The sequence below is a fragment of the Microcaecilia unicolor genome, chromosome 11 (assembly GCF_901765095.1).
Source record: "Microcaecilia unicolor chromosome 11, aMicUni1.1, whole genome shotgun sequence".
Classification (NCBI taxonomy): Eukaryota; Metazoa; Chordata; class Amphibia; order Gymnophiona; family Siphonopidae; genus Microcaecilia; species Microcaecilia unicolor.
Genome location: NC_044041.1, coordinates 154,393,167 through 154,415,689, shown reverse-complemented (window position 1 = coordinate 154,415,689; position 22,523 = coordinate 154,393,167). Strand labels below are relative to the sequence as shown.

At 50.4% G+C, this 22,523-nt stretch overlaps 1 protein-coding gene across 6 annotated transcripts in view; it reads right to left on the bottom strand.

Annotated features, from left to right (window-relative positions):
- Positions 1 to 16,385, bottom strand: part of CD3EAP (CD3e molecule associated protein) — a 52,472-nt gene extending 36,087 nt beyond the window's left edge. Inside the window, exons 1-2 of one of the 6 annotated variants that reach the window (XM_030219384.1) lie at positions 16,347 to 16,385; positions 13,528 to 13,664 (exon numbers count right to left, since the gene is read on the bottom strand). In XM_030219384.1, the coding sequence (XP_030075244.1) occupies positions 13,528 to 13,661 (134 nt within the window). In that variant the 5' untranslated portion in view covers positions 13,662 to 13,664; positions 16,347 to 16,385. Of the gene's footprint in view, positions 1 to 13,527; positions 13,665 to 13,752; positions 14,155 to 14,697; positions 14,824 to 14,997; positions 15,060 to 16,346 lie in introns of those variants that run through there. The other 5 variants (XM_030219382.1, XM_030219388.1, XM_030219383.1 and 2 more) reach the window with 5 other exon arrangements.
- Positions 16,386 to 22,523: the final 6,138 nt, after the last annotated feature.

Below are 22,523 nucleotides of genomic sequence, written 5' to 3'. Positions count from 1 at the left end.
ATGTGCACCCAACTTGTGCACCAAGATTTACACCTGATTTCAGCAGGCATAAGTCCTAGCACTTTATTTTAGTTGCAGAAATCAGTACTACATACTATTCTGTATATGGTGCTTATCCCAGTATCCTTTATAGAATACTGCTAAGAGAAAATTAGGTTCTTACCGTGATAATTTTCTTTCCTTTAGTCATAGATGATGCAGCCATTACAGATGGGTTGTGTCCATCAACCAGCAGAGGGCGATAGAGAGCACACTTTTTTCAGTGCCTCATACCAGCTTGCTCCACTGCCTCTCTTCAGTATTTGAAGCTTCCAAAGCAGTATGGCAAACCGCAATGGGAATAACATGAGCTTTCCTCACAGCGAACGATGGCCCTACAACAAAGGGCATTAACTCAGAATGGAGGGAATGGAACATCCTCCCGGAGGGCATAAACTCATCCTCCACTGAGACATAACTGGAGGGAATAAAATAAACTCATCCTCCCGGAGGGAATAAACTCATCCTCCAAAACATGAAACTGGAGGGAATTAAGTCATCCTCCTTTAATTGAACAAGAATCCTGAAGACTGTTTTCCGACTTTCTCCCAAGGACGGAATCGCCAGGAAACACGAACAGAACCTGAAATAGATTTACAGCAGATAGCATCAGACAGGGAGGGATCATGGCTGCATCTGCTATGACTAAAGGAAAGAAAATTATCACGGTAAGAACCTAATTTTCCCTTCCCTGTCATCAAGCAGATGCAGCCATTACAGATGGGATGTAACAAAGCAATACCTAGATAGGGTGGGAACAAGCCACATCACACGCTAGCACTTGCGCTCCAAAACGTGCGTCCCTCCTGGCAGCCACATCCAGCCTGTAATGTCGGGCAAAAGAGAGTTAGACGCCCATGTTGCTGCACTACAAATCTCTTGAAGAGAGAGTGCTCCAGTTTCAGCCCAAGAAGAGGAAATTCCTCTAGTGGAATGCGCCTTAAAGGCATCAGGCGGAGGCCAGCCGGCAAGCAATAAGCTGAAAAAGATAGATTCTTTAAGCCAGCGGGCAATAGTGGATTTAGACGCTGGAGACCCTCTGCGAGGACCTGATAGCAAAACAAACAGATGATCAGAGGTCCTGAAAGAGTTAGTAACTCGCAGATACTGCAGCAGAGTCCTGCGCACGTCCAACAGGTGCAAATGCCCAAAAGATTCTGCAAACTCCTCCTCGACAAAGGAGGGCAAGAAAATAGGTTGGTTTAGGTGAAACGCTGAAAACACCTTAGGCAAGAAGGAAGGCACGGTCCGAACCGTGACCCCAGACTCTGAAAACTGCAGAAAAGGGTCTCTACAGGACAGCGCCTGGAGCTCTGACACCCGTCTCGCCAAAGTAATGGCCACTAACAAGACGGCCTTCAGTGTCAAATCTTTCTCTGAAGCACGCCAAAGCGGTTCAAAGGGAGCACCCTGAAGGGCCTTCAGCACTAGCCCCAGGTTCCAAGCTGGGAGGAAGGAGCCGAAGCACCCCTCTAAGAAACCGTGCCACATCCGGATCAGCAGCTAAAGACACGCCTTCAACCTTGCCACGCAGGGAGGCCAACGCTGCCACTTGCACCAGCAGGGAATTATAGGCCAAGCCTTTTTGTACACCATCCTGCAAAAAGTCCAGAATTGGCGAGACAGGAGCCCGCAGGGGTGTAATCTCTCTAGAAGCACACCAGACATCAAACTGGCGCCAAATCCTGGCATAAGCCACGGAAGTGGAACGCTTGCGGGCTTGCAGGAGAGTGGTAATTACTTTATTGGAATAGCCTCTGCCTCTCAATTGCGCCCTCAAAATCGCCAGGCCATAAGACCAAATCGGCCGGCGTCCTCCATGGTCACCGGACCCTGTGACAACAGGTTGGGAACCAGAGGTAACTAAAGGGGATCTTCTACGAGCATCTGTCGGAGGTCCGCATACCAAGGCCTCCTGGGCCAATCCGGGGCAACGAGAACCACTTCTCCTGGATTCAGCCAAATCCGCAGGAGCACTCGCCCTATCAAGGGCCATGGAGGGAAGACATACAGTAGGCCCGGAGGCCAGGGTTGAGCCAAGGCATCCAACCCCGCCGCGCGAGGATCTCTCCGTCTGCTGAAGAAGCATGGGACTTTGGCATTGGTGCTTGTCACCATTAGATCGATCACGGGCTTGTCCCACTTGGCACATATCTGCAGAAACACTTCGTCTGCTAGTTCCCACTCTGCTGGATCGATCTGATGCCTGCTTAGATAATCGGCTTGCACGCTGCTCTGACCTGCAATGTGAGCTGCCGACAGAAACTGTAGATGCAGCACGGCTCAGTGGCAAATTTGTTCGGCCTGCGCGGCTAGAGCTCTGCACTGAGTGCCGCCTTGTTGATTTATGTAGGCCACTGCTGTCGTGTTGTCCGACATCACTCGGACAGCCAATCCTTCCAGGGTCACTTGAAAGGCCAGAAGCGCCTGAAACACCGCTTTCAACTCTAGGCGGTTGATGGACCACTCCGACTCCTCAGGTGTCCATAGACCCTGGGCATGCTTCCCCTTGCAATGTGCGCCCCAGCCTTTCAGACTGGCATCTGTCACCACTAGGCACCAATCGGGGAGCGCCAGCGGCATTCCTCGCCGCAGCATACTGTCTGAGAGCCACCACTCCATGCTGAGTCGGGCCGCAGGGAGCCAAGAGAGTCTGCATTGGTAATCCTGAGATACTGGAGACCATCTTTGGAGTAGAGCATACTGTAGAGGTCTCAGGTGCGCTCTTGCCCAGGGCACCAGTTTTCCATTGTGGCCGTCATCGATCCAAGCAGCTGGACAATGTCCCAAGCTCGCGGGCGGGGCATCCTCATGAGCAGACGGACCTGATTCTGAAGCTTGCACCGCCTTTGCTCGGGTAGGTACACATACCCCGAGGCTGTGTCGAACCTGGCTCCCAAATATTCTAGAGACTGCGAGAGGGTCAGGTGACCTTTGGCCATATTGACGACCCAGCCTAGAGATTGAAGTACTGAGACCACTCTGGCTGTTACATGCTGACTGTCTGCAGCAGAGTTTGCTCTAATGAGCCAGTCTTCCAGGTTCGGGTGAACCCGAATACCCTCTCGTCTTAGAAAGGCAGCTACTACCACCATAACCTTCGAAAAGGTGCGGGGAGCTGTGGCGAGGCCAAAAGGCAAGGCCCGGAACTGGAAATGCTTTCCCATCACCGCAAACCTCAGAAACTTCTGGTGCGGGGGCCAAATTGGAATGTGCAAGTAAGCTTCTTTCAAGTCCAGACACGTGAGAAACTCTCCTGGCTGTACTGCCGCAATGACGGAGCGCAGGGTTTCCATGTGAAAATGCCACACTCTCAGGGACTTGTTTAATTCTTTTAAGTCCAGAATAGGGCGAAAAGACCCTCCTTTTCGCGGCACCACAAAGTAGATGGAGTAGCGGCCGCAGCCGTGTTCGGCGGGAGGTACCGGGGACACGGCCCCTATCTGAATCAGACCTCGTAAAGTCTTCTCTACCGCCGCCCATTTGGCGGCAGAACCGCATTGGGACTCCACAAACACGTCTCTTACAGGGGTGTCGAATTCTATTCTATAACCGTCTCTGATCAGGTCCAAGACCCACTGATCCGAGGAAATGTTGGCCCACTCCTCAGCAAAGAGGGAAAGACGTCCTCTGATGACAGGACTCGAGGAGAGGGCCGGCGCACCAACATTGAGGGTCGCCCCTGAACTCCAGGCCTTGAGCCAGTGGCTGTGGAACGTTTGTCCGAGCGAAAGGAGTTCCTCTGCTGAAAACGGGCACGAGAAGTGAACCCAGCAGAGCGCCCCGGGCGGTACCTTCGAGCTTCACGGAAGCGAGGTCTGTAAGAGGAGTGGACCGCCGCACCCTTAGAAGGCCGAGGCCTATCTTCGGGCAAGCGCTGGGGTTTAGCCTCACCCAGGCCCTTCACAATTTTCTCCAACTCCTCACCAAACAGGAGAAGGCCTTGAAAGGGCAACTTCACCAACCTTTGCTTAGAGGCCATGTCCGCCGCCCAATGCCGTAGCCAAAGAAGACGGCGAGCCGCCACTGCTACTGCCATGTGTTTAGCCGAAGCTCTGACAATATCATAAAGGGCGTCAGCAAGAAAGGACAAGGCTGACTCCATCCGCGGAGCCACATCTGAAAAGGGCTCCGCTCCCATCACCGGGCTGTTCCACTGCCTGTTGCAACTAAGCCAGGCAGGCTCTAGCAACATAACAACTGCATGCAGACGCTCGAATAGTGAGACCTACAATTTCAAATGACCGTTTAAGTGCTGATTCCAGTCTATGGTCTTGAATATCCTTCAGGGCAACACCTCCTTCAACAGGGAGGGTAGTTCTTTGTCACAGCTGTGACTAGGGCATCCACTTTAGGCATAGCAAAGTGAGCCATATGCTCCTCACTCAGAGGGTATAATTGCCCCATAGCCCTGGAAACTTTCAAAGGTCCCTCGGGGTCAGCCCATTGAGCCGAAATAAGCTCTTGGATGGAGTCATGCAAAGGAAAGGCTTGAGCAGGCTTTTTGGTACTAGCCATCCTAGGATTCACAGAGGAGGCTGTGCCACTAGCAGGGTCCTCAATAGAGAGAGCCTGCAGGGCATCAGAAATAAGCGCTGGCAGCTCATCACGGTGGAAAATCCTCACCGCGGAGGGATCGTCCAGATCCTGAGTCACTTCTGCACCAGACTCTGGCTCCTCAGACCATGAAGGCCTGCCAGAGTCCTCCGAATCCTCGCAGCCCGACCAAGGGGGGGGGGGGGGGGGGGGGGGAAATGGAGGTGCAGCACTCTCTGAAGGGGAATCTTCATATTCTGCCAATTATCAGGGAATAACGCCTCAGAGGGCATACCCAGGCTAGAATCCACCGGGGGGGGGGGGCATTAGAAGGGGCCCATGCCGGGCTTTGTGGGAGAGCTCTTTTAAGCATGTATGCTTTATGCATTAATAAGACAAAATCAGGGGAGAAAAACTCACCCTGGGCACCCGGATCTCTGCCGGGGCTAGTAGCTCCCATATCAGCCTCACTCCGGGCTCAGGACTCTCCGTCTCAGCGGAGGTCGCGCCATGTGGTAAATTCAAAATGGCGCCCACTGCCAGCTCAGAGCGCGAAGAATCGTCGCTCGCCATGTTCGGGCCGGCTCTAACGTCTGTACAGCACGATTTACAGAGCCCCGCTGCTGATCTGCGCTTGCCACACTTGGAACAGCGCTTTACTGTCTCCGCAGCCATCGCCGCAAATGGCGGTAAAATTCAAAATGGGTTCGCGCCAAAATCGCCCCGATCACGGGCCCACCCCGGAGGAGTCAAAAAACACTCTTACCTCACTGGACCGAGTATCACAGCTCCGGTCCCACAGAAAAAGGCAAGGAAAAACCTCTGTTCCTTTTTTTTTTTTTTTAACGCTGTGAGGAAAGCAGAGATAAATAGAACTCCGGAGGCTCAGGTGAGTGGGAAAGGCAGGGAAAAGGCGAACCTATGTGCCTGCATCCACTGTTGGTGGGGAAGGACAGGGAAAGCTAAGCAATGTGTCCACATCCACGGAGGTATGGGTAAGGCAGGGAAAGGGCGAACCTATGTGCCTTTAAAGTGAAGCTGCTATAGCCTCCAACACCCCTGCTAACAACTGGCAAAAGCACAGGAGCAACCTCCAGGCAGATTTTAGATGGAGCTGGAAGAAGCTGCAGCCACTCTGCTAGGGGAGATAGAGAATACTGAAGAAAGGCAGTGGAGCAAGCTGGTATGAGGCACTGAAAAAAGTGTGCTCTCTATCTCCCTCTGCTGGTTGATGGACACAACCCATCTGTAATGGCTACATCTGCTTGATAACAAGGAAGCACCAATTTTTCCCAGCACCCAAATTTGCATGCCATTTACTGAATCTAGCCCTATATGTTAAGCTTAGTGCACCATTTTAAAATGCACTGCTACTGCACTGAGGCCTGAGAAAAGGTGGAGGGAGAATGTCCTTAGTAGGCAACGGCAGACTTTTTTTTTTTTTTTTTTGTTATGGTGCCAAGATGAATAAGGAAGAGGTTGTGGGGTGAGGAGGAAAGACAGGGTGGCTGCAAACAGAAAATGTGTAATGCCTCTCTCCACAGTACAAATGCACTTTGAGTACTATGTGCAAATCTGGCTGCCAAATCTCAAAAAATAAAAGGATATAATGAAAAGGTCCCGAGGTGACCAAAATGATAAAGGAGATGAAATAACTTCCCTTTGAGGGCCAGAAAAGGCTAAAGAGACTAGGACTTTTCAGCTTGGAAAAGGCTGAGGGGAGATAAAAGTATATAACACCCACTGGACAGCTACTACAGATTCTACCTCCTTCCACTTCGACTGGGACACTAGGTGCAGTACCGTCCTAGATGCTTTAGCTCCAGTCCGCGCTCGTACTACGCACCGGAAGAACTTGACACCTTGGTATAATGAAGATCTCTGAACTCTCAAAATACTTACTCGACGTGCGGAGCGGGCCTGGAGAGGAAACAAAACTGAGCATACTCTTCACACGTGGAAATTAGCACAGCGAAATTATAAATATTCCATCCGCCAATCCAAACGACAGTATTACAAAACAAAACTAGGTCCAGCCTTCAGAGACTTAAGGAAACTATTTTACTTTGTCAATAAATTAACAGATTGTAACTCATTAACCACCACTTGTTCAACTATACCACCTGCTGATGATCTTGCAACCTACTTCCAAGAAAAAATTGCAAACCTACACAAAACGATCCTACAGACAAATGTTGATATTGATTCCTTTCTCCAGTCTCTCACGCCTACACCCGGAGAGCATCCAGCGGACTGTTTCTTGTCTACCTTTGCCCCACTCACCTTGGAGGATGTCACCAAGGGGTTTCACAAATTTTCGAAGACATATTGTCGTCTTGACCCCTGTCCTAACTACCTGCTCAAGTCTGCACCTCCATGCTTTCTTGTGGACCTTACAACCTATCTCAACTTTATGCTGGAGCGTGGTCTATTCGCTGCATTGCATTGCAATATATTACTCACTCCAGTCCCAAAGGACCCCAAGAAAAAGAATAGTGATCTTACTAATTATCGCCCTATTGCCTCAATACCTCTTTTTGTAAAAATAATGGAAAGCATGGTGACGAAACAACTTACAGACTTCCTTGACCAGTTTTCCGTATTCCATGAATCTCAGTCTGGGTTTCGTTCGCACCACAGCACCAAAACCGTGCTCATTACTTTACTCAACAGCTTTCGGCAAGAGATAGCCCGCGGGAAAAGTCTTCTGTTATTACAGTTCGATATGTCGAGTGCTTTTGACATGGTTGATCATGACATACTGCTGAACCTCCTCGATAGCTTAGGAATTTATGGACATGTTCATAACTGGATCAAGGGCTTCCGTTCTGCCAGAACCTACCAGGTAATCGCCAACTCAGTTCTCTTGAAATCGTGGATAGCTACCTGTGGTGTCCCTCAAGGCTCTCCACTGTCGCCTACTCTCTTCAATATGTTGATTTCACTGGCCAAGACCTTAAGTAACCTAGGATTTAACCCGCATATTTATGCTGATGACATTACTATCTACATTCCCTTCAAAACCGACTTGTCAGAGATCTCAAGAGAAGTGGACCATTGTTTAACTACAATGTACTTTTGGGCATCTTCTTTCAAGCTCAAACTGAATACTGACAAAACCCACTGCCTACTATTAACTTCTCAGCACAACAGGTAGAGGCCTCCCACACTAGTTACCTCCACCTTAAGCCTCCCCATATTAGATAAGCCTCAAAATTTTGGGAGTCACCCTTGACCGCTCGCTGTCTCTCAAGCAACACGTTCATGCCACCACAAAGAAGATGATGTTCTCGCTGTGGAAACTAAAAAGAATAAAACCGTTTTTCCCTCGAGAGGTCTTCAGGAGCCTCATACAATCCATCGTACTACGCCAACTGGACTACTGTAACGGAGTGTATGCCGGATGCAAACGGCAACTGCTTAAGACGCTGCAGACTGCCCAAAACACAGCGGCAAGATTGGTTTGTAGTACTTCCAAGTTCGAGCCTGCCATGCCCCTTCGACGAAAGTTACATTGGCTCCCTGTCACAGAACGTATCACCTTCAAACTTTGCTCTCTAGTACACCAAATCCTTTACGGCGAAGTACCTGGCTATATGATGGCTCTCATCTCCCTACCGCTCCGGAATGCGTCCCATCTCGCCCGCTTGTATCTTACCCTCCACTATCCAAACTGCACTGGAGTCAAGTACAAAACTGCATACGCCACCTCCTTCTCTTTCCTTGGGACTCAGTTTTGGAACTCTTTACCAAGGCCCATCAAAACCATTGCAGATCATCCGACATTCCGGAAATCACTGAAGACCATGTTATTCCGAAGAGCCTACCCTGCTGGCTCTCCCAGTGACTCCACTGCAGGAAGCCAACCGAACTGAAGTCATTTGGACATATTCCCTTCCCTAACAGCTTGCCCTCTATCGCCCTGCCTACCTATTTATTTGGTTTAAGATTGTATTTATATTCCCTTCCTTTATCTCTCTGTTCCTTCTACCCTCTCAGTTCTCATTGCATTTATTTTAATGGTTCATTGTAAGCCGCTTTGAGGCTGCAAAACTGCGGCAAACGGCGGGATATAAATGATCAAAATAAATAAATAAATAACATCCCAAGTGGAGTGCAATAGGTAAATACTGACTGAATGTGTATTCTTTCAAAATGGTACAGGGACTAGGAACATACCATGAAGTTACTAAATAGCATATTTAAAACGAACTATAGAAAATACATTTTCACTACATGCATAATTATGCTCTAGAATTTGTTACTCAAGGGCTAGTAAAAGGTAAAATTAGTCCTTACCTGAATTTTCTTTCCATTAGTCCCAAAAGATCAATCCAGAGACTAGTGGGTTATGTCCCTCTACCAGCAGGTGGAGATAGAGAGAACTTCAGAGGTTTACTATATGTAGACATGTGCAGCCATCTTAACCTAAGTATTGTCGATACCAAAGCAGCGGAAGATAAAAGAGGAAACAAACTGAAGGACCTTCCTGCCTCTATAAAGCCAATGTAGGCTTTATAGGAGGGAAACATCCAAAGTGGGAAACTGCAGTATGATGGGTGTCCTTCTCCAAGCATCCTAAATGAACAGGAGGAAGAAAATAACGGATCCGAGCGAGTGAAAAGAATACTCAGCCAAGATCAACATAGGGCGGGCCTCTGGATCTGTTGGGACTAATGGAAAGAAAATTATCAGGTAAGGACTAATTTTACCTTCCACAGTGTGCCACAGATCAATCCAGACACTAGTGGGCTGTACCAAAGCAGTCCCCAAGTTGGGTGGGACCATAGAAGCGCCACCAAATGAATCGACAGACACTAAGAAGGCTCAACCTGCAAAATCAGAACAAGACTCTAGGCTGAGAGAAACCTTGAGGACGAGATCTTCAGAGAGCAGTAGAGAGACACATTCAAACCCTCGAAATAAGACGTATGCTCCCAATAAGGAGTGAACGCACTATCCCAGAGGGAACACTGTATGCTCCATAGAGACAGAGGAAGACACATTCCCCAGACCCGGACAATGCCCCTCATTCAGAAATGGCTCAAGGCCTGACCTCCCAGTGAGGAGCAAAGCTCGAACATCAGAGGAAACCAAATCAATGCCCAGAGACGGGAAACCCCAGACCTCCCACTGCAGACCAAAATGCTGAAGACTGAAAGGAGGCGGGCAACCTGTGCCAGACCACACTCCATCAACCACCGCTGGAGTCAGACAGACGGTCAGTGCCCAGCGCAACAGCCATCGACGGAGCAAAGCCCAACAAGGCTCAATATCCAGAGACAGAGCGAGGCACTACAAGGCCAGACATCCAAAGACGGAACAAAGGCCGACAAGGCCGGACGTCCAGAGAAAGAGAAATGCTCAACAATGCTCAACGTCCAGAGATGGAGAAATGCTCAACTCTCAGATACAGAGCAGGCCCAACAAGGCTTGACACCCAGCGACGGGTCAATGAATGCCACACTGAACAAGAGTAATACTTGATAACCAGAGCAAGGCTCAATGCGAAGAGGCGGAGCAAAACTCGATGCACCTAGACAAAGGGAAGCCCGCCATGCAGGAACAGGCAAGGCTCAATGTGAGGAGACGGAGCCGTGCAGAGACGGAGCAGGGCTCAACATCCAGAAATGAAGCCAGGCTCGAGTTCTAGAGGCAGGGCCTGCTTCACCCTGCAACGACGGAGCAAGGCCTGACAAGCAGAAGTGGAGCAAGACTCGAGTTGCAGATATGTCACCAATTCCAACTGCAGAGACAGAGGAAAGCCAGATGCCTCTATATCTGGGAAGGCTAGCTGACCAGCCACAGAACAAGGCTAAAAGGCCGGAGCCTAAGCAAGGTTCGACATACAGAACCAAAAAGGGGAGGCCAAGTGCCAAAAACGGAGAATGCTCTGACGGCCAAAGACAGAGTAATGCCCCAACAGTTCGAGACGAAGAAAGTCTCAACCAGCATAGGTGGAACGGGTTCCAAGAAGGCAAGGCTCAACATCCATGCACCTGGTGACGAAGCAGAGCTCGGCGTATGGAAACTGATCAAGACTCGATGCACAGAGGCAGAGCAAGGCTCAAGGCACAGGGACAGAGCAAGGCCCAACGCACAGGGGCCAAGCAAGGGTCATCGCACAGAGGCCAAGCTCGTAGCAAAGCTTGACGTACCGAAGTGGAGCAAGGCTCGTTGCCCAGAGGCAAAGTAATGTTCCAACACATGGGAACGGAGCACAGCTCGACATCCAGACTGGAGCAAGAATTGACGTAGCGAGAGAGCAATGCCCAGCGTACAGGGACGACTGAAGCAAGGCTGACAGCCACAAAGGAAGGCTGCCACGCCGAAATGACCCCCAGAGACAAGGTCAGACACTGACACCCCACAGATGCAGGCTGACAGCCCAGAGTGAAGTTATGCTCAGCAAGACCCTGATGAGGCTAGGTGCAACCATTTAAAAGAGTCAAGACCTATCTCTAAGGACAAGCAAACCACATCCCATGCCAGATAGAGACAACACAATGCCCAGTGACATGGGTACCCCCTGAACTGAAGTTGTAGCAATCTGCCCACCAAGACAAAAAAAACAAGGAGTCCTCGAACCTGCAAGAGTGGGTGATGCCTGTCCCAATTCTCCAGAAGGAAGAGCAGGAACCAAAGGATGGGGCCCAACCGATTCAGCAAATGGGGCCCTGTTTCTAACCCCTGACCAGCAAGAGAAGGGCAACCTCATCTACTGTGAAGAAAAACCCAGTACCCTGGAAGAGAACAGGGCTCTGTCCTCCAGCATAGGAACCCCCCAAAGCTTGGGTTCCACACTCCGCTCAAGAGAAGCCACTCAAAGACCAGCAGGAGCGCCACCTCATGGGAATAGAGGTGTCCTGAGAAAGCATCCCCGCTGCAATGCAATAAGACAGCCCGGCCGAGCTGGCAAGATGAAACTCGCCGCAAGAGCATAGCTCATAACCAACCCTGCGTGCCCCAGGTATCCCAGCCGAGAAAAAGCAGGCAGGTGTAATCAAAGCAGAAGGCTGCTCAAGTCGGAACCAAATTTCCGGCAGGAAGGCCAACAATGCAAAGGATGCCAAAAACTGGTTCCCACCCCCTCAAAGACCAGGTGACTCCTGCAGCGACACCCCCGAGGGGAGGGCAAACCCCTAAAAGCACTATCGGAGAGAGAAAGACCACCAAAGGGGATGGTGCTCCCTGGAAAGACCACAGGAGAAAGGGGACTGAGGAGATCCTAGGGAATCAAGAGCTCCAGGAATCCCCTCAGACCGACCCTAAAAACAACCAACGCACAGAGGTCTACTCTGGCCATAGACAGTGTGACACAAGAACACTCCCAGCATGCACACCCCCCTAACTCACCCAGGATCTACAGGGACCCACAGGAGCCAGGGCCGGGGACAACCAAAGAACGGAAGGCCACTAAGGGCTGGCGAGGAGGAAAAAAGCCAGCCGAACACACACCTGCAGTCCCAGCCCAAATTCAAGGTGTACTGCATGACAACTCGCCCTGTACAGGACCCCAGACCACAGAGCCCAGCGCTGCCACCCCAGAAGGGCACCAGCAAGGAGGAGGATGGGGAGTATACAGCAGCTGAAACCAAGAAGGCTAAGGCAGCTGCACTCCTGGGGCGCCGCTTTTTTTTTTTTTTTTTTAACTGGAGACTCCAACGGAAAGGGGGCCGACCGGCTCAATACGGTGGCCTGGTTAACAAGGGGACTGCAGGATCCAACATCTGGAGAAAACATCCCCAAGCAGATAGGAAACCAAAAACAGCGCCCCCCCCCCCAACCCTGCTGCTAGCCCAAGACAAGCAGCAGGCAGACCAGGACACCATCCTGAGACAGAACGGAAAGGCGCCCACATCTTAGCTCACCGACTGCTACAGGCGGGGTGGATATGAAGGCCTCCTGCTCTGCGTTGGGAGGAATTCAAAATGGCGGACCGAGGACACGAGAGGCGCAGAGCCCACCAAAACAGCACCACTGCCAACGGACCTGCTGAGGAACGCGGGGAGGCCCCCCGCCTCGCATCCATAGCAGTACAATCGAACCCGCTGGAAAGCTGACAGAGAGAGCACATAGCACAGAAAAATACACATCGGCAGCAGAGAAAGGAACCCGACAGTTGCATAGAGAAAGGCCAGAACGCAGCAATCCAGCAGGAGACAAGGTATCAAACTTACCGTGTCAGTAGATCAACACAGAGAAAACCTCACTGAAAGGTGTTTTTTTTTTTTTTTTTGAACAGGCAGGAGGATGCAAAGCCATAAGCCACAGGAAAACAAGATGCTCTAAGAAGCCCAGAGAGGTGGGAATCATGAGGGGGGGGGGGGGGGGGAGGGACCTGGCACCACAAGGTGTACCCCAACTGCCTAACACAGTCATGTCTAGCCCCCAGCTCAACTAAGCCTGAGGGAACAGGTTAGGAGCAACCACCACACCAGAGGTGCACAGATGTCCATCCACCTGCTGAGATAGAGAAAATACTGAGGTTAAGATGGATGCACATGTCCACATATAGTAAACCTCTGAATTTCTCTCTATCTCCATCTGCTGGTAGAGGGACATAACCCACTAGTCTCTGGCTTGATCTGTGGGACGCTATGGAAGCAGATAATTAGTTTTTAAAAAATTTGAATAAGCTCCTTAAAGAAAGTCCATAAAACATTATTAACAAGGTAGACTTGGGGGGTAAGAAATCAACCTATGTTCTGGGATCCTGCCAGATATTTGTGATCTGGATTGACTACTGCTAACAGGATATTCTGCTTGATGAGCCTTTCATCTGACCCAGTATGACAGGTTTTATGGCTAAAAGTACATAGTGCATTTCCCCAAAATAATATGTAAAGAGAGCTGTGGGTTGTTAACCTACCCAGCAGTGTAACAGTAAGTCTGAAAGCCCCTGCTGTATCAGAAGAACAAAAAAATTAGAGACCAAAATACTTCTCTTACCACTCAGGATTAAAATCCACAGGAGCTTTAATAAGCCACAGCTCTGTGGAAGAGCTGCATAATTTATTCTGCATAAAGGAGGGCACTGGCTCCAAAGAGCAAGCGATGAAATCTGCTGGCCTTTTAAACTTCATTTCCTGAGAATTAGATAAATCAGAGAGAAATGTATTTCAACAGAGTGTTCTACAGCATCTTAAAAAAAAAAAACGTGTTTATTTTCCTTACATTGTTTGCTTTATTGGCCACAGCTGCACCAAGAGCACTGGATTTCGATGATGCGTAGATTATTCCCTAGTAACATCTAATGTGGAACCTAGTTATAGTTTGTATTCGTTCTTATGTGCACCATTTTTCATTTGTCAACATTAATTTTACTGCCACCTTCTAAAGCTAGTTCCAACTGGATGCTATATGCTAACTATCTTACAAACGAACACAGCTCAATTCCCAGGTCCAGTTTCTACTAGGTTGTTACTTTCCTACTTCATCCGGTTTGGCTGATAGGACCTCTCCCCCACTGAGGTCTTCATTTTCCCCTCACTAAGTCACTATTCTCTATTAGTCTGAATCCTTTCTCGCTCGCCCCCCACCCATCCTCATACTATAACTCCATCCTAACCATTATGATCCACTCGCCCTAACATTCTTACATCTCCAGTCTAACTCCGCCCACCCAATTATCTCCTCTGAAAAAATATCTCCTAGTCCTCCCCCAGTCCCCCCAATTATCCTTTTTGATCTACATTCACCCCTAATCATCCCCTACTTCTTCAGAGTATCTCTCCTACCTGTCTTATATACATCCTTTCCTATTAACCTCCTCCTGTTCACATGCGTCTGTCTTTTAAGATAATGATCGCTGTTGCCCGGCCTCACATCTTCCGTCTTTCTACCCTGTGGCTCTCTCATCCATACCCACCCCTTCCACGGATCTTGTGCTCTACATACCCACAACTCTCACACAGAACCCCCCCCCCCCCCAACCCCACGTGTTCTCAGACCTACTAAAGTACGTGTCCCTACTAATCTTGAAAAATAAAAATATACTAAACTACCAGTGTTTACAATGGTGACATCAAACAGATGAGAAAATAGGTAAGATTTACTATTTCCTCATACCCTTTCCCAACTAACATTTACACCTCATTGTACATCCCTGAATTATACTACCTGGTCTGAGGTGCGAAAAGCAATCCCGGACGCATCCTCCGCTACAGTCCCCATCTTTCAAAATGGCGGTACCTGACGCACAGCTAACGCGCGTCGCGCGAAAGATGGTGGCCGAGAGGAGGCGTACGTTCAATAAACCGTGGTCCGTGTTGAATCCAAGGAGGTTTAATAGACAGGAGATGAAGTGACGTCAGAACGATCCCAGTGCAGCCGTGCGTCATCCCCGTTCACTCAAAACAAAGTAAACAAACCTATGAGCTGCTGCCCTTTATTGTAGGTAGCATTTTTATTTAATCTCACCTTTTCAAACATGCAGCATACGAATGTACACAGAGGAAGTATAATAACGGAATAACTTTTCATAGAGTAGTAATTTGTTCAGAGCAGGGGCGTATCTGCGTGGGGCCTCAGGGGCCTGGGCCCCCGCAGATTTTGCCCTGGACCCCCCTACCGCCATCAACCCTCCCCCGCTGCCGTTCTTACTTTTGCTGGCGGGGGACCCCAACCCCCGCCAGCCGAGGTCTGCTTCCACCTGCCGCTGCCTTCAAAACTTCTTCTTCAGCCGGCGGGGGACCCCAAACCCCCGCCAGCCGCCCCGCGCTGTTTAAAATTCATCTTCGGCCTCCGTGGCCGTGCTGCTGGGATAGGCGGCGCTGTTGAAATCCACTTCGGAGTCTGACGTCGCAGCACGTACAACGTACAACGACGTCAGACTCCGAAGTGGATTTCAACAGCGCCGCCTATCCCAGCAGCACGGCCACGGAGGCCGAAGATGAATTTTAAACAGCGCGTGGCGGCTGGCGGGGGTTTGGGGTCCCCCGCCGGCTGAAGAAGAAGTTTTGAAGGCAGCGGCAGGTGGAAGCAGACCTCGGCTGGCGGGGGTTGGGGTCCCCCGCCAGCAAAAGTAAGAACGGCAGCGGGGGAGGGTTGGCGGCGGGAGGGGGGTGGAGAGACTAAGTCATTGGTGGCGGTGGGGGCTCGGCGGTGGGGGCGGCGGCGGGGGGGGGGGCGCTAAAATGTGCCCCCTCTCTCTGGCTCTGGCCCTGGCCCCCCCTACCGCCGGAGTCCAGATACGCCCCTGGTTCAGAGCTGCCAAGGGATCAAAATTTTCGAGAGGGAGATTTTACTACACGCCCCAGCCCCGCCCACTTTACATTGGCTCCACCCACTCCACATGGCTCCGCCCCTGGCACACCTGGCTCAAACCCAGGCCGTTTCAGAAAATATTTTATTTAATAACCTAATACCTTTTTCAATTAGCTTTCAGAGGCCAAAACCTGCCTCAAATCAGTATAGCTGTTATGGTATCCTCTCCTGACCTGAGGAAGGAAAGCGAATCAAAAATGTTTTAAAATCAGTGAAGGTATCACTTTATTTTCTATTTTGTGTTTTATTTGTATTTATTAAAATTTATTAACACAGCTACTGTCACGTTCTCAAAGCCGGAACTAGGTTTGTGAACCCTTGGGCCACTGTCGAGGAGCGGCAGCAGCAGGCAAATCACCCAAGCAGAAAGCAGTGCTGAACACAACAGGCAGGAACCACAGAATATAACTAGAAGAGGCTTTAATAGTAGACAGTAAACATTATCCAGTAGCACAGCAAGGTCAAAGGAGCCGGCAGCAAACACGGGTAATCCATAAACTAACCAGAGTCTATAGGCAGGCGGAAAGCAAAGTCCAGGTCCAGGTCCAGGCCAAGGGTCACAGGCACAGGAAGCAAGCAAAGTCAAAGTCCAGGAACAGGCAGGGTCCAACACAAAGGAAACTTTCAGAGGAACTCCAACAAACCACCAGGAACTCATGGATGACCTTTGATACCAAGGCAAGGCTCACAGAAGCTAATAAGCCCCTCAGCAGCTGATCCACAGCTGCAGTAAATCACCAGCCAAGTAAGGGTGCTGTTCCAGAACAACCCAGCAGAGCAAGGCTGGCAACCTGGAAAATCCGGACCGGACTCACTGAAGTCTGGAACATGGAAGACAGACAACAGTCCATAGCAGCCACCAGTTCTGGCCACCAGAGGGCAATGAGTGCACCCACAAGGAAAGCAGTCACAAACGTGACAGTACCCCCTCCTCAAGGCCCCCCCACTCTCCCGGGGAGATTCCGGTCTCCATGGGTAACAGTGGTGAAACCGAGGGAGGAGTTTCAAAACATGACCATGGGTAGCTGGACTGGAATTCGGACTGGAAGCAAGACTGGACCTCGGACTGGCTTCAGGTTCTTGGCTGGAACTTGAACTTGGAGCAGACTCAGGAACAGCTGGGCTGGAACTCAACCTCGGAGCGGACTCAGGAACAGCTGGGCTGGAGCTCAACCTCGGAGCGGACTCAGGAACAGCTGGGCTGGAGCTCAAACTTGGAGCAGACTCAGGAACAACTTGGCTGGAGCTCAAACTCAGAGCAGACTCAGGAACAGCTTGGCTGGAGCTCGAACTCGGAGCAGACTCAGCATCCTCTGGGCTGGAACTCAAAACAGCCTCAGGCACTGGGCAGGAACCCAGAGCAGACTCAGGCACTTGGCTGGAACTCAGCGCAGGCTCAGAAGTTTGACTGGCATTCAGAGCAGCCTCTGGCGCTTGGCAGGATCTCAGAGCAGACTCAGACTCTGGGCAGGGACTCAGAGCAGGCTCAAGCTCTTGGCTGGAACTCAGCGTGGACTCAGCAGCTTGGCTGGAGCTGAAACTCGGCTTAGAGTCCGTATCTTGGTTGGAACTGGAACTCAAACTGCTCCACACAAACTGCTGATAAGCCCTGAGCTTGGGGTTTTCACAACGCCTTCTTTCAGCGTCAGCTTCAGGAGTATCCCGCAGGGCTGGATCCAAGAGAAGTCTGCAGCGGTATGCAAAGAGCATGGTAGCAGGATCAATAACAGAGACTGGGTTTGCAGAGAACCCAAGCCCCCAGACACGCTGTCTCTCCGCTGCAGCTTCAGGGGAATTCCTTAAGGCTGGATCAAAGAGAAGTTGTTCCCGGTAATCATGAAGCGTGATAAAACTATTAAGATCAGAAACTGGGTCAAGATCAAAATCCAAACTAGGAACGGTACCCAGGCTGTGACCCGGATTGCAAACAGAGGAAAAAGTCATGGGCAGGAAACCCTGCTGGAAGGATGATTTCGCCGGGCTCATGGCCTTGGTATTCTGTCACGTTCTCAAAGCAGGAACTAGGTTTGTGAACCCTTGGGCCACTGTCGAGGAGCGGCAGTGGCAGGCAAATCACCCAAGCAGAAAGCAGTGCTGAACACAACAGGCAGGAACCACAGAATATAACTAGAAGAGGCTTTAATAGTAGACAGTAAACAATATCCAGTAGCACAGCAAGGTCAAAGGGGCCGGCAGCAAACACGGGTAATCCATAAACTAACCAGAGTCTATAAGCAGGCGGAAAGCAAAGTCCAGGTCCAGGTCCAGGCCAAGGGTCACAGGCACAGGAAGCAAGCAAAGTCAAAGTCCAGGAACAGGCAGGGTCCAACACAAAGGAAACTTTCAGAGGAACTCCAACAAACCACCAGGAACTCATGGATGACCTTTGATACCAAGGCAAGGCTCACAGAAGCTAATAAGCCCCTCAGCAGCTGACCCACAGCTGCAGTAAATCACCAGCCAAGTAAGGGTGCTGTTCCAGAACAACCCAGCAGAGCAAGGCTGGCAACCTGGAAAATCCGGACCGGACTTACTGAAGTCTGGAACATGGAAGACAGCAGAAAACAGTCCATAGCAGCCACCAGTTCTGGCCACCAGAGGGCAAGGAGAGCACCCACAAGGAAAGCAGTCACAAGCTACCACATTACTTTATCCTAAATTAAGAATGGTATGGGATTTGTATTACAAGACGTCAGAGGCGTATCTGGACTTCGGCGGGAGGGGGGGTCAGAGCCAGAGTGAGGGGGCACATTTTAGCCCCCCCCCAGCGCCGCCACCGCCATTGCCGGATCCCCCCGCCACCAAGTTTGACACCCCCCCCCCCCCCGCTGATGACCCTCTCCACCCCCCCTCCCGCCACCAACCCTCCCCCGCCGCCATCGCCTACCTTTCTCTTCCGTTGCAGCAAAGCTTCCTTCAGTTTCAAATTCTGAGTCTGACGTCCTGCACGTTGTACGTGCAGGATGTCAGACTCAGAACAGGAAGCTTTGCTGCAACGGAAGAGAGGACTTCGGCTGGCGGGGGTTGGGGTCCCCCACCAGCAAAGATAGGCGACGGCGGGAAGGGGGGTGGAGAGGGTCATCGACAGGGGGTCCCACGCAGATATGCCCCTGCAAGACGTATGAGGAGAGACTTGCTGACCTGAACATGTATACCCTGGAGAAAAGGAGAAACAGGGGTGCTATGATACAGACGTTCAAATATTTGAAAGGTATTAATCCGCAAACGAACCTTTTCCGGATATGGGAAGGCTGTAGAACTAGAGGACATGAAATGAGATTGAAGGGGGGCAGACTCAAGCAAAATGTCAGGAAGTATTTTTTCACGGAGAGAGTAGTGGATACTTGGAATGCCCTCCTGAGGGAGGTGGTGGAGATGAAAACGGTAACGGAATTCAAATATGCGTGGGATAAAGATAAAGGAATCCTGTTGAGAAGGAATGGATCTTCAGAAGCTTAACCGAGATTAGGTGGCAGAGCCGGTGGTGGGAGGCGTGGCTAGTGCTGGGCAGACCTCTAGGGTCTGTGCCCTGAAAATGGCAGATACAAATCAAGGTAAGGTATACACAAAAAGTAGCACATATGAGTTTATCTTGTTGGGCAGACTGGATGGACCATGCAGGTCTTTTTCTGTCATCATCTACTATGTTACTATTAAAAATAAAATTATTTTCTTTACCTTTGTTGTCTGGTCATTTACTTTTTCTAATTGTGCTGCTCCCAGCCTATTGATTCTGCTTTCCTTCGTCTTCTCCTAACTCTTTTGCCAGGGTTTCCTACCCATTTGTCATTTTTTTTCTCTCCTTTTTCTTTGTTTTCTTCAATATTTCTTTGCCTCTGTCCAGATTTAATTCATTCTTACTATCCATTCTTTAATTTCCTTCTTTTTACTTCATCTACCTATGGCTTTTCATCTTGTCCTCACCCATGTTCTCCCCATTCCCCTTCTTATTCTCCAGTCTTTCACTACTCTGTCCTCTCCCCTTTTCCATCCAGCAGCTCTCTTCTTTCTCTCCCCATCCTTCCAGTGTCTCCCCTCTTTCTTTCTGCATCCTTTCATCCAGCGTCTCCTCTTTTTCTCCCTACCCTTCCATCCAGCGTCTTCCCTCTGTCTCTCCTCATCCTTCCACCCATCTACAAAGCAGTAAATTTAAAACGAATCGGAGAAAATTTTTCTTCACTCAACGTGTAATTAAACTCTGGAATTTGTTGCCAGAGAATGTGGTAAAGGCAGTTAGCTTAGCAGAGTTTAAAAAAGATTTGGACAACTTCCTAAAGGAAAAGTCCATAGACCATTATTACATTGGACTTGGGGAAAATCCACTATTTCTGGGATAAGCAGTATAAAATATTTTGTTCTTTTTGGGGATCTTGCCAGGCAGGTATTTGTGACCTGGATTGGCCACTGTTGGAGACAAGATGCTGGGCAGCCACCGCGACAAAAAAAAGAGCTAACAAAAAAATTTTAAAAGCAAGCACGGTGCCGCAGGCAGCCTTCAAGCATGGGCTGTCGGCTCTACAGCCACTCCTCTCTCCTCTCTCTGTCCCCGGAGGAGCGTAGCAGGAAGTCAAACTCAACTTCCTGCCTATCCAATTGAAACAGCTTTAGACTTGTTACAGATGGATCAACATCCTGTATAATAAAACTCACCCTCAACGTTCTGAGGATACTGACGTCAGTGTCACTTCCTGCGGGCACTTCCTTCGGGTTCGAAGGGTTCATGGTGGTGAAGCCACCGAAATCACTGTGTCTGGGCCCTGCCCTCGCGTCAAACGTGATGACGTCGAGGGCGGAGCAATGGCGTCAAAGTTCAAGGGCGGAGCAATGTCGTCAGTGGATGAAAGTGGCGTGTGTTGATGAGGTGCGGAGCAGTGGCGGTGAGTGGCTTTACAACGCCGAAGGGGTGGGTGGGGGGGGGGGGGGGTTCGGCAGGAAAACCTTGCTAGCGCCCGTTTCATTTGCTCCAGAAACGGGCACGTTTTACTGGTCAAACAATAATGTGGATGCAATAGCTCATAGGTTTGCTTGTGTGAACGGGGATGACGGCTGTGCTGGGAAGGGGAAATATACTGTCCTAATTGGCCTCCTTGCTTACAGTGGACTAGATAGGCTCACTTCCACTCCTGTTTATTAAACCTTCTTGATTAAATCCAACCTCCTTTTTGAGTACCAAGGAGGTTAAAGAAAACACCTTCTTGCTGAGTACGATGCTTGGACCCAAGGAAGTTAGACTGAGAACAGGTGACAGTATGAGGCTATCTATCCCATTATATGGGTTGAAGCCAGTAGGCGTGGCTTGCTGGCAGTAGGCGGAGTCACAGGTACACCCAGAACAATAGCAAATGCTATTGAAAGCAAAGCAATAGTAAAAGATTATTCCATATCATCATGCTGATCAATCCATAGACTGGTGGGTTGTGTCCATCTACCAGCAGGTGGAGATAGAGAGCAATCCTTTTGCCTCCCTATATGTGGTCATGTGCTGCCGGAAACTCCTCAGTATGTTCTCTATCTCAGCAGGTGGTGGTCACACACAGCAGCAGCTCTGGCTAGGTCTCCAAGCCTAATTTTTAGGTTTTGTTGAGTACCTGGGGTTGAGGGCTCTTCTTGAGCAAGTGCAAACCTGGTGGCGCCAGGTCCCTCCTTTTCTCCCCCTCCCGCTGGCTCCGTTAAAAAAAAAAAAATTTTGAACGTCCTTAAGGGCGTTTATTTCGACGTTTATTTAAACATTTATTGCAGCTACTCACTGGGACACCAGGTCGTTACAGCTCGGAGCGAGAAGCAGGTAATTTTTACCTTTTTATAGCAGGCAGGGGGTTCCCCGATCGATCTCCACGTGGCCTATGGCGTCGGAGGGCGAGGGCGTGAAGAATCGCTCCCCGGACCGCGTGTGCGCTTCTAGCGGGGATGCGGGGGTCTTAAAGTCTGATTCGCCCTTCTTGGGTGTCAGTTCGGAGGCCGGTCAGTGTCCCGGGTCTTCCTCCGGTGCGGCAGTTTTTCCCGCCATAAACGCCTATCCCCCGCTGCTCGCCTCCGCCATCTTGGCCGGCCACGCTACTCGGACGGCTTCTTATTGGGCCGCCCTTGAGCTGGGAGAAGTTAATGCCATGGCCGCCCTTGATTTGGGCGACGGCAAAAAAGCGGCTAAAGTTAAGCGCCGTTCTTCCCGCGCGGCTCCTTCGCGGAGTGTCGCGCCGGACGCCATCTTGGATGCACAGCATGTTTCTCCCCCGCTCTTGCGAGCGCCGGTTGAGGGTGCGTCTAGGGCTGTGGCCCAGGCTGCTGAAGTGCACAGTCTGGGGGGTTTCTCCCCCGAGTTTATTTTGCTGCTGCATCAGGCCTTCCTTATGCAAAACGCTGCCCCTTCTCCCTTGTCCGATAAAGGGGTTGAGGCCCCCGGAAGTAAACGCCCTCGGGTGGATTCCCAGGCCTTAGAGGACTCTGTTTCCTCTGATGTAGATGAGGGCAGCGTATCTGAGTTCTCCCAACGGTCCTTTGGGGATTCCTTGGAGGAGACGGATTCCCGCTCGGATGGAGCGGATGACCCCTCTGCAGCGCGGATCTTTCGCTCAGAGGATTTGCCCAACCTGTTAGTGCAGGCCATGAGCATTTTGAAGATTTCCTCTCCGGAGGACGTCTCTCCCTCAGCCCCTGTTGGCTTCGCCATTATGCTGGGGACG